The sequence below is a fragment of the Symphodus melops genome, assembly GCF_947650265.1.
Source record: "Symphodus melops genome assembly, chromosome: 1".
NCBI lineage: Eukaryota > Metazoa > Chordata > Actinopteri > Labriformes > Labridae > Symphodus > Symphodus melops.
This window is the reverse complement of record NC_136691.1, coordinates 7,472,935-7,485,313: the sequence shown is the minus strand read 5'-3', so window position 1 is coordinate 7,485,313 and position 12,379 is coordinate 7,472,935. Positions and strand designations below refer to the sequence as shown.

At 38.9% G+C, this 12,379-nt stretch overlaps 1 protein-coding gene across 2 annotated transcripts; it reads left to right on the top strand.

The window, feature by feature from the left end:
- The first annotated feature begins 436 nt into the window (after positions 1-436).
- On the top strand, positions 437-4,892 carry opn8c (opsin 8, group member c). Of its 2 annotated transcripts, none has more exons than XM_079333516.1 (4): positions 437-581; positions 2,138-2,431; positions 3,489-3,757; positions 4,330-4,892. In XM_079333516.1, the coding sequence occupies exons 1-4, from the start codon at positions 479-481 to the stop codon at positions 4,849-4,851; spliced, it is 1,188 nt and encodes a 395-aa protein (XP_079189642.1). In that variant the 5' UTR covers positions 437-478; the 3' UTR covers positions 4,852-4,892. The 2 variants fall into 2 exon arrangements, with proteins under 2 accessions (XP_079189642.1, XP_079189641.1); XM_079333515.1 differs by having other exon boundaries at positions 3,426-3,757.
- Positions 4,893-12,379: the final 7,487 nt, after the last annotated feature.

The following is a 12,379-nucleotide window of genomic DNA, read 5'->3' as shown; positions in this document are numbered from 1 at the left end:
CTATACAAAGAGACCCCTGAGTAAAAAAATAAAAAAGTCAATAACCAAAAGAAACACTTTATTCTAGGAATACTTTCAAACGTAGTAGCTTGAATTTAAATGACTTAACTTTTAATTTCAGCCCATTTCATACACTTGTTTTTCATCAACTCTGAGAATGAACCGACACCAGCACGCCTTAACAAAAACAGCATCCACTCATGTCTGATTAGTGAGCTTTCTCCCCTTTGAGACTTAGTGATCTTACACGGGAGCTGCATTATAACACCTTTACGTCAAGGATGATGGACTTCAAGCTTCTGGACCTTCTCGCGCGCCTCTGTGCTTCTACAGCGTCACGCGCCTCCTGCTTTAAGTTACCATGGTGACACACCCATCAGTATAAAAGTAAGCCCCGGACTGCATGTCTCGCTCAAAAAAAAAAAAAAAAAAAACACCTGATTTTATACCCTAACACCACCAGAAACAGCTCCAACCAATGCCTCTGAACTCCTCGGATTTCAACTGGACCGTCTCTGCCTTCAGCTCGAAGCTCAGCCCCGCCGCCGACATATGCGTGGGGCTCACCATCCTCTCCATCGGTACGTGCTTCTTATTTACCTGCTTTCAGTGACAACACTTCGCTTTATGAAGACTTTTATTGACGAGCCGCAACGTGCTAGAAATTTCAAAAGTAGTTTTGTACGCTTAAAATAGCCTTAAGTTACACGAATCCTAATATAATAATGTTTGGATTATTTATTGTTCTCATAAGCAAAATCAGCTACATAGCAAAGAAAATAAGTAATAGTCGGTCACCTTCATTTGTTGTTAAATTCAGACTGCACATTACTTAAATGTGTCATTTTAGTGTATTTATTATGTTTGAATCAGGACTTTCTTTTACTTGATTTTTTGGAAAATTTTGAAGTTGCTTGCATATGGCATGTGCTTTAAATTAATTAGAAGAAGGTTGGTCTAGTTTTTATTACACATTTTCCTTTTGAAAATCAGCAAAGAAACCTTTTTTTTGCCTTCATGTCCATTCTATGTTTAATATCAACAAAAGAGCAGAGAAGAACATGTAAGTTTAATTACATGCACAGAGATGTAACAGCTTTGTATTAATGTCCATTATCAATGTAACTTCAAAAATGCACACACAGAAATAAATGTTATATCCACACATGTATGGTCTTTGGTTGCTTTCTACAATTATATCAATCAAAAGCATTGAGTTCTGTAAATGATTAATGTGTCATTCTCAGAATCAAGGTGATTGATGGGCAGGGGCATCCAGTGCAAAAATCATCATACATTTATATTGATGTTGAGTTGTGTCCAATAAGAGAGCAGCGATGGTGGATACTTTATCATTTTTCTACCACAAGTTATCCAAGAGGGCACTCCTGCTAAGTATTTTTTAAAATATATATGGTAAGGGGAGGGCAGGGTCGTTAATAAGGCATACAGACCAATTACAAGAGTAATCATCAGAAGTGTTTTTGTGCCTGTATGCCTGAGAGATGCCTGAGAGATGTTAATTTTACACAATATAATCACTGCAGTACATTGACAGATGTTCTGAAGAGAAATCTTCAACATAAATCATTCATGATGGAGTTTTTTCCTTTTCCTATATGTAGAGGACATTATGTATCCATCCAGTAAGAAATTACACTGTGACTTTCCTCCCATTTACATAAAACAACTAAAAGCTCCACATGTTACATCACTATTTTTAATATTTTGAGTGTTTTCTATGCTTCTTCTAAAATGATTTTTGAAAAACATCACTTCACTCCTCATATCCTGTTCTGCTGTTGTGAAAATGGACTGTCAATGACATGCTCTGCAGAGAAAACAAGAAGCAGGGATAGGGTTGCTTATCGAAACTTGGGGTTGTGATCCAAAAACGACATGTAAAATTAACTTTAGGCCATGTAGGTTATGTAAGACATTTAGCTCATTTTCAGGTGATGGTAGTATTAGCTAGGAGGTTGCTGAATGCTTTGTTGTCTGAAGGTAGGTCAAAGGTCATTAAGTATGTTCTTATTGCTCAGTGATTTTCCGGGTTGTAACATTGTCACCGGATTTAGTCATTAGAGATACCTCATTGTTTTTTTAAATTTCTTTTCTTCTCTCTCCCTCTCTCTAGTTCTGCTGTCTGTTCTTGGCAATGGGCTGGTTCTAGTTATTTGCTACCGCAGGAGGAAGAAGATGGTGGGCTCAGAGCTGCTGTGCGTCAACCTGGCCGTGGTTGACTTCCTCTGCTGCATCTGTTTCTACCCGCTCTCCATCGTCTCCTCCTTCCACCACGCATGGCTTGGAGACAACATCACATGTGTTTACTACGGCCTTGGCTGCTTCATCTTCGGCCTGTGCGGCATGTTCACCATCACTGCAATCAGCATCATCCGCTACCTGAAGACTTGCTACAGCTTGGTTTATGGTGGGGGCTCAGAACTTTATGGAAGAGATAGTGCTATAAAAGGTTACCGTTATTATAGGGCAAGGCAGGTGTCTAAATGTGGGAAAGAACGTACAGATTGTCGTGTTGTTTGCTGCCTCGTTTACTAATTTAAAACGACCTTGCACAAAAGCTGATGGTAAAGTGTGACGTCATGTAAAACTGCCTGACAACAAAAATATTTCTCTGCTGAAATACCATCGGGGTGTCAAGCAGCTTGTCTTTTTACAGGTTTTTTCTTTATTCTCATAATTATATACTTCACTAAGGACAAATGATTAAAGCATAACAAATAAAAAGCTCTAAAAATGAGACAAATGGCTATATCAATACTCAAACACTGCCAAATAATGGTTCCTCATTGATCGTTCTTGCTTTAGTCAGAAAGAGGAGCCAAAGACAAATGTTATAGTTTATGAGTCAAGCAATATGATGTTTAACTACATATAGATATGTTTTAAGAAGTTAATAAGGTGATTCACATCCCTGCCCTTAGCTAAATTCACGAGGTTAGATCATATGACTGTGTTGCATTTTGCATTAATCCTTTAAAGGGCACATATTGTGACAAATCCACTGATACAATGTTTGGGTAACCTGAGTGTCTACCGACCTACAAAATGTGAAATAAACCCATCCTGTCCTCCGTTTGTGGTCTGAATACGTCTAACCACACAGAGAAAAATGCTCCATTTCAAATTTGCTCTTCTTGTGACATCACAGTGGGATTCTAGTAAAAACGCCCTCACCTCCCCTGGTGTCTCCAACCATGGACTCCACCTCCAGCCTATCAAAACATTTTAAATCTTGACCAAAGAACAGCACAGATGTTTCATGTAGACCACAGTAGAATGTTTGAATAGGTGGAGAGGTTGTAAAATATGTCCTCTTTAACTATGAAGGCAGTAAAAGTGTTGATTGTGAGAGTGAACAGTGTGTAACTCAACACTAACACTGGTTTAGTTTGTCATTACAGCTGTGTGGCTGGAGGGAACAAATCCTCGCATAACATGCTGTACTATTTGGCTCGTGGCTACAGTGTGGTCCAGCTTCCCTCTGTTTGGCTGGGGTGAGTACGTCCCAGAGCCTTATGGATTGTCCTGCACCATCGCCTGGAAAGGTTATCATACCTCAGCCAAGGACGCCTTCTACGTCATCTGCTCCTTTATCTGCTTCACACTGGTTCCTGTCCTCTTGATCGTGGTGTCCCAGTGTCTGATCCTCTACAAGGTGTCCCGCTTTTCCTACTCGCTGTCCGCAAAAGGCATCCGCAACAACCTGCGGCACACAGAAAAACAACTCACGATGGTGAGTGAACCAAGGTGTAATTTAAAATATAGGTCCTTGAACTTCCTCTTGGCAGGGAGCTGTGACTTTCCAAAATATTTATAAAAAGCAACATATATGAGGAGTTGACTTAAGTGTTACTGCCCTGAAACTAGATTGATATGTCTCTGACCCCATAAACTAAGTTTGTTTGAGACTTGACCCTATGACATGTTTAATGTTTAGAAATAAGGATGAGGATTTTACTTCTCCTTTATTTTAGACTCCAACAATGTAGATTTTTATTAGACTTATATACAAAAACTTTTAAGTCTCAGGTTTCTACCTGATAAAATCCTGGTATGATGGTTATATTTTCTATTTTCTATATACGGCACACTTTAAGCAGTGTGGCCCGACAACAATGAAAATCCTTCATTTTTATGATTAAACTGAAATCCATTACTGTCCATTACAGTTTTTTTCTGTGAGGACTGATGCTTTGTAGAGTTTCTAGGACAGTCTGTTCAGAAAAAATTGAAACATGTTTTATTGTTCATCACAGAGCTATTCCTGTGAGGTAACTTTGTGTAATCTGTCACTTCCTCTTCCAGATGTTTTTCTGCATCAGCCTCGGCTTTGTGATTGCCTGGGCTCCGTATGCTGTTGTCTCCTTCCTTTTCATTTTCCACAAGGGGGGCTGGTACATGGCTCCCAAGGGCTTTGTGTTCCCTGCCCTCTTTGCCAAAAGCTCCCACATCTACAACCCCTTGATCTACTTCTACTTCAACAAGACTTTCCAGCAGGAGCTCCGCTGCCTGCTCCTATCTTTGTGGCCCAAGCTTGGAGGAAATCGAGTGGGTGCCCATGTCCCACCTGGCCAACAGGCCTCTCATCCCATCCACATTCAACTCCAGGAGAGACGCTGCATCAAAAAGACCAGCTTTGGTTTGTCTCAGGACAAACCTCGCAAGAGTAGAACAAAGAGCAAGAGCAGTGGCAGAGTTTCAAACACCAGTGGCCACCGTTTCGCAGACAGGCAGGTGTACACCTGCTGGGGATCCTCGTCCAAGATAAAAGTTTCGCACTTATTGGAGAATAAACCTGTACAAAGCTCTCTTGCTGTCTCTTTATGAATTTCTGTCACAAAAATCACAAGTTGTTTGGCAGGTTCTGCGCCTCCTCTCCTACAAATAACTACAGTACATGGCCTTGCCCCTCAGAACCTTTAAGACCTCCTCCACCCCTACACTCAGTCCAGGAACCTACAGTCTTCAGGAAACAGTGTGTACTCCACTGCCCACATCAATCTGTGAACATACAGGGGGCAGAGCCTTTAGTGTGACTGCCCCCACCCTCTGGAAATCCACAATACTACATCTATGGACATGCTGAAACAAACTCCTGAAAACCCACACGTTCAACTGCTCTGGACTCGCTTGAATCCTCTTCTGTCCTGTGTTATTTTTGTCCCCATGTGAATCATCAATGAATCCCTTGAAAGGTACAACGTAAATCCAAGCAAATCATTTTCATTATATACATGATTTAAAAGGTGACTTTTGTTGAATAATCTTCTTATGAATAATTCTATCTAGTTTTTGTTCAGCAAATGTAACCCTCGTGCTGCTGGTGAACCAGCTGAATAGCCTTGATACCAAAAGTTTGAATGATTTATTGGATAAAGCCGAATAGTTCAGTTTGTCTTTTGGACTAAAAAAATCTGTATGAAATTTGTGGAACAACATTCATGTGTGATATTGAGACTATAATATGCAAACTGTTACAACAACTGTGACTACAAGGCATATCTATATACCATTTTTGATCTTCTCACATCATTTGTTTGTATTATGCCGACTAGTCTTTGCCCTCTTGCATCACAAATTATAAGAAGAACCAAAGAAAGATTTTGTTAAACCTTAAGTTGGTAATAAAGTGTATCTGTTTAGAGGTTCTTGTATTCAGAATGCTTGATCTCTGTCCCAAATCGCCAACAGCCTTTAAATGAGGTAAACTTAAAGGGACATCATTGGGCCGCCGGTAGCCTAGTGGTCAGTGCGTGCATGCTGTAGTCCTCTGACGACTCAGGTTCATACCTGACCTGTGGCTCCTTTCCTACCACTGTCTCCCCTTTGTATGACTCTCCGGACCGTCTCATCTCGTAATAAAGGTATTAAAAGCCCCACAATAAAGCTGAAAAAAATCAACCTTGTGTAGGATTTCAGTATGGTGCGGTTAAGCACTCACCAAAAGCCTCTGAGTGCACTGTTGTAAAACACACAGTGCTGTAATAAACTGTCTGATCCTTGATGCCCACGTCTCTGCTGCTGAGCATATTGCAGACCAGTAAGTGTGAGTTCACTGGGGACACATGCAGGTAGTTCTTACACTGTGAACTCACAACACATTGTTTCGGCTGTTACAGAAACATGTCAGCACATGAAATGACTTATTATGTTAAACCAAATGATTTGGCTAAATTAAAACAGTTGTCCAACTGCTACTTTTTTTGTAGATGGCCAAGTTTCTTTCCTAACTAAATAAGCAAAGCACCATTCAAAAGCAGACAATAAGAGATTAAAAAGGCCAATCAAGGTATAGAAAAAGGCGATGACATAGAAGCAGACACAGACAGGTTAAACACCCATCCTGTTAAACTTATAGGATGCCAAAGGTATATTTTAAAGGGTGCCGTGTAGTACCCCAAGGGAGCATTTTGGCATTGATATACACCATTAACATACACCGTACAAATTACTTGTTAGTCATTTTAAATAGAGCTAAGGTAGGGATATTTGCATGCATATGATTACATAATGTAATTGTATGCGTTCACATCCAGCAAGTAAAACCTAATATAAATTCAGAGCTGAAATCAGTGGTTTAAAAGGATACAAAAAATGGTTCTGAATGTCATCAAGACAAATATGACAATCATGTTTCTGGACTGAAGCTCCCCTCTTTGTAAAGAACTGTGTTGAATCTGTGAATCATAAATAACGTTCCTATCAACCAAATGCATGGGACCAAGCTTCTGGGTGTTATCTTGGACAGTAAACTGGAAGAAACACGTTTATTTATTTGTACATTTTATTTCATTCAAACAAGACAATTAATTACAAACATACAATCTCAAATCATGAATGAGGAGGAGCAGAAAGAAGACTACTCTTATATAATCTTCCCCTCTTTCACAAGACATTTAATTAACAAACAATAAATTGGCTGCAGGCACACAGCCTCTCTCAGCCCCTGAGTAGGTCCTCGATAACAACTGATTTTACACCATACAAAGCACATAATAATCTAAATTGTGTGTAACAACATCAAGAGGCAGAACAATACATCTCATTAACATATCTCATCATGTCTTCAATAAACTGTGGTCATATAAACAGGACAGCTGATAAAATAGGTTGTAAGATTGTCATTATTGAAAGATGTTTGGAGTTGGACAGCAGACTCAATAAAAAGGACGTCACCTGTCGTCTTGAATATTGCAGTTTGGTATAGTGTCAAAAATCAAGAGAGTACAAACAGTACCAAACAGGGCAGCACGGATTATTTTAATTGGAAGATTGTTGTCAGATGTGTCAGGAGAGGGTCAGTCTCTGTCTTTGCTCACATTAATAGTTGATTGAAATTGACTCTTTGTGTGTGTGTGTGTGTGTGTGTGTGTGTGTGTGTGTGTGTGTGTGTGTGTGTGTGTATTTGTGTATATGCCTTTGCATGTATGCATATATACATACATTCTTTAATTGAATCAGTATAGTGTGTGTATAGAAAACATGAGTTTACATGATAATGATTTGAACTTTCAGTTGTTTGATATTGATGACGGAAAGCATTAGGTTGGCTTCATCATGTTCATTTGAGGCACTACAACAATAAAGATAATAAGTATAATAATAATAGTGATTGTACTACTGATAATAGTAATCATGGTAGGAATGATAATGATTGTAGAAATAAGTGTTAATGTTATTAATGTGGTAAAAATTAATAAAAACTGCAATTTAATAATACCAGATGTCTATACCATCAGTCGGTCAACAGGCTGTTACACACTGATGAGCCTGCATTGAATACAGCTTGTCATTCATGTTGCCAGAAGCCGTCCCTTTTCTCTTTGAAACTCTATTTATCCCCGTGGGGCAATTAGCGCACCAAGCATTCGACCAGTATGTATGTGAACTGCATACATACCTGACAGAGCAGGGGGAGCAACTCAGGGTTAGGTGTCTTGCCCAAGGGCACATCGGACCTCGCAGGAGCTGGGGATTGAACCCTCGACCTTCCGGTTGAGAGACGATGACTCTACCCTCTGAGTCACAGCCGCCCCTAAAATTATTTTGTTTATTTAGTGTTCATTTGATTTAAGGACGTAAGATGGTCGGACACAGTCACTGTTCAAGTTGTGGACCCCAGAAGGAATAGCTGCAGCATCAAAATAAACTAAATTAAACATCCGTTATCTTTTGTTTATCCTGGGTGAGTCAGTCAATCTGTTCAATCAGATCAAGCTTCGGTATTTCATTTAATTTTTTTGGATAAAAGTTAAAAATTAAACTATTAAAAAAATTGTTTACATTGAACTAGTTTTAAATATTAATTTCTACATTGTGAATAACTGAACAGTCTTCAAACATGTCAAAGGAACAAAGCTGCAGTATAATCATTAATCCATTTAACCGAGAATAAATGGTTCTGTACCAGGAGACATTGTACACCACTCTTGGGAATACTTAGAATTTCATGGTCAAAGATTCTTACATCTTCATTCATTTTGTGGTACTATATCTGTTGAGTAAATGGAAGAAATAAGAAGTTCACTACAGAGCATATGTTGGGCTTATTAATAAAGCTGAGGGATGTCATAGATTCATCTTGTAAAAAAGAAATTAATTGACTATTATCAGGTGTTCCGTCGGTTTACGATCTCCATTGTGAAATACTCAAGGAGACAGTGTTAAAGTAAAAGACCGTTTCTTTATTGATCTGAATGGTACTGCTCAAACGATGATGTAGCCCACCTTGAACCTACATGTAGATATTTATATAATTACTTTGGATTGATTATGATTATGTGTGATGCTAATGGAGTCAGTCCCTCCTCTACAGAGACTTTATTATTGTAATCCTAACAGAATTCAGAAGTGTATATTCTCATCCTCCCTTTGCTTCTTTCAGAGGTGTCCTTTTGGTAGCATCAAGCAGCTTCACATACAGTTTGCACTCCTTCAAATGTCTGGAAAGTGTTGCATGAAATCTACCTGTGTTACTTGCGCCTGTCGTTATGAAAATCCTGCCACTTGCTTCACACTGAGAAGAGACGTGGATGTGTGAAAAGGTCACAACGCTGTGTCCACAGTCTGAAGATCTTTTCAGAAAGTTATGTTAGGAATTGGATTGTGAACTGCTAATGTGAAGCCTCGAGTTTCAGTTTGTGCCTTTATCAGGTAGTTGTTGTAGAGTTAGAAGAGATGTTGGCAATAGAGAGAAGTAACTCTTGCAAATGCCAATTTATCTAAGCTATATATACTCTGTTAGTCTGTCTCATTAGCCAGCTTTCGTTTTATTGCAAGTGATATTTCAACTGGAGGTTTGTTGCTCTGTATCTTCACAGAAGGCATAATGTGAGTATTGCATGTTATTTTTGCAACTATTCAGATTATTCATTGTTACAACAGACCTTTGTAGAACCAAAGACAAATTAATGTACAATGAAATGATAACATGTTTGCCGTGACAGTATCATGAGGTCAGTGTTGTGCTAATAAATGCTCCACTAACTCGTTTGGCTCTCATTACTGCAGACGTAAATAAAGCTGGTAAAACGTGATTGCCATCAGCAAAATATAAAACTGCAGGGGGATCATTTATTGTTTTCTATCAGAAGTAATTAATGTACTTACAAAGCTTTCCCAAAGTGTGTAACCTCTTGTGTTTCCCCAGGTGTAATATCTACAAACCATTCATAAATGAGGAAGCCACAATTACACACTTACACAGTGAAATTTAAATATTCATTTATATTTTCTGAGAAACCAAAGAACTCTACAGTAGACGTATTTTGTATCAGACTGATCCTTCGAGAGATCTTTGAAGGTCTGTGGAAAGAATTTTAGCTGAGCCTTTGTCTGTGCGCTACCGATTATGTAACATTAAACAATGGGCAGATTTAATGAGCGAAGCTGGAGAGCAACAGTATGTTTTCTCCTTTGTCCAAATCAGCAAGAAGATGAAATTGAATTTGATACGCTGACCTGTCACAGGGTTTAATTGGGGTTATTACCCTGGTGACATACTCAACTCAGCGCAAGAGTTCTGTGTAACAAGGGGGGGGAAAAAACACAACTGTTATCAAATGCAAATCTTTATCCTCGGTTAGTGTGTTTGACTTAAGCAGGAAGAAATGCCTTCTGTGCATAAGAAAGCTTCACAAAGAGGAGTCTGTGGCCAATTACTTTTTAATGCCAATCCACCCCCACATCAACAAGAAAACATGTGAAATGTCAATAATTGCTGAAACAACAGCAATGAACACAACCTTCGAATAGATGCCGCGCATCAGTCAGAACATCAAAAGACATTGGTTCTATGTAGAGCTTCTGATGACCGGATAGAAACCATTAGCCTTTCTTAACAAGACTAAATGGAGAAGTAAATGACCAGGGCCTAGTTGAAATTCTACTCACAAAAGGGACAAAGAACCGTTTGTTCCACTGTGCACTAAATTCTGAATACTGACATATTTGTCCTTGCTCTTCATGTATCATTTACATGCACGATCACTCATCTTTTCATGCACCATACAGTCATAAAGTGTTTACATCACCTGGTCCTATCTATCCAATAGCACTTCTCCTCTCCCTCATTATTATTATTATATCACAAAAATCAAAAATCATATCCATCTTGGATAACTCCTCTCACCCTCTCCACGACGAGCTGTGGGAGATGAGAAGCTCCTTCAGCCAAAACTGCACTATGTTTATTATACTTATACTTATTACTTATTACTTATAACTGTCAATACTGTCAATACTGTTGACATAAATAAATGTTACTTTAAATTCTTCATGGGTCACTTTAACATGCCATTCCCTGCACAGTACTATTACTATCTTTTTCATTGTCCTGTTGAGTCCACCACACTATAGTCCTCTGTATATATGCCCCCCTTACTACCTGGAAATGTATTTATGTTTATGTTATTATTTTATTCGGTTTTTGACTTTTTGTTTTGATTCTGCACTGCTGCTGCTGCTGCTGCTGCTGTAACACCCGAATTTCCCCACTGGGGATCAATAAAGTAATATCCTATCCTATTATATCCTGCTGTCTTTAACATCTTTCTCTCTTCCTCCAGTCCATTCTTGCCATCGTTCAACAAGTACAACACTCCACCTCCCTATCAGACAGTGCAGTTTCATCAGCTTTCATCATCTTCTCGACATCATCGGCCAACACCTCCACCACCACTGTGTGGACTCCACAGGGGGATAGATTTTACTACCACTCACCTTTCAATCACAATCATCTCCCTGCAGAGTTCAAGTGTCAAAAACTCTCTAACAGTCATTCGACATCACATGATCTCTATAAAATAAACATTGTCTTTAATGCGTTCATTTATAATTTTGAATTTCCTGTAAACGAAGAGTCTTATCATTTTTTAATACTTGCTTACATACGTTAGCCAGTTTGCATTTATAAAAAAAAACGCAGTCCCTCGACTGTCCGCTGAGGTACAATGAACCACCAGGTTAAGATGCCAACTTTAACAACAGAAATAATCATGTTTATAGCCATGTTTTGATATTAAAAAGCTGTGTCTTTTTTGTACACAAGGGATTTTTTTAATTTTTTTTTATCATAACTCATCCATTTTGATCATATTAAGGCTGCTCTGGCTGACAGGCGGGCGAGTTTTAGCTGTGTCAGTGAGTTCATGATATAAGTGGGTTCTATGATTGAAGTGTCTCTAAATGGAACATCTCTTCTCTTCTTTGGTTTGTACGTCACTTTCTTGCTTTGCTTGTGCTGAGTATCCTGCCATTTCAAGGTTTAAAGTCCCTCGTATCTTTTCTCAGAAATAAACAATGGAAGACAAACTATGCACAGTAGATTTGATATATATTCATGTAGAGAAAATGTTCCCACTTGTTTCCTTCTTTTGAAAAGACATCAAGGACATGAACTTAGTTGGAAAAAGTAATCTCTCCATCTATTCTGATTAATTCAACCAAGAATAAAGGCAAAAGAGGATAGTGGTTGACTTGTCATTTACTGTCAATTTATGATGTGATGAGAGGAAGGTTTTTGTGCCCCTTGATATTCAATGTATTTCTTAGATTGGTGAGCCAAACTTGTGTGATGCCACAGCAGAGCTCTATGTTTTTAACAGAGACAAAACAGCAATAGCCATAAAAACTCAAATGGAAATTCCAAACGTGTGTGAGCACCTGTTCATGTGTGTAGAGAGGGGATAGGGAAAAATTACGAGTCCTTGTTATTCAAAGGGGTACTAGCTGTCCCAGCATCTCACCCTGGTTATCCTGACGAAAAGCTGGGCCTTGATGAGATGCACGGCCATCTCATTATTGTGAGATGCTGCCCCACTTCAGGGGGGGACAGGACAGGTTTTAGAGATGGGAG

What these genes read in the sequence shown, in the direction of transcription:
- opn8c (XM_079333515.1), top strand. Translation starts at nt 479, where the DNA reads ATGCCTCTGAACTCCTCGGATTTCAACTGGACCGTCTCTGCCTTCAGC. An exon ending in GCTCACCATCCTCTCCATCG is followed by an intron (nt 582 to 2,137) that starts GTACGTGCTTCT and finishes CCCTCTCTCTAG; the next exon opens with TTCTGCTGTCTGTTCTTGGC. An exon ending in TTGCTACAGCTTGGTTTATG is followed by an intron (nt 2,432 to 3,425) that starts GTGGGGGCTCAG and finishes TTGTCATTACAG; the next exon opens with CTGTGTGGCTGGAGGGAACA.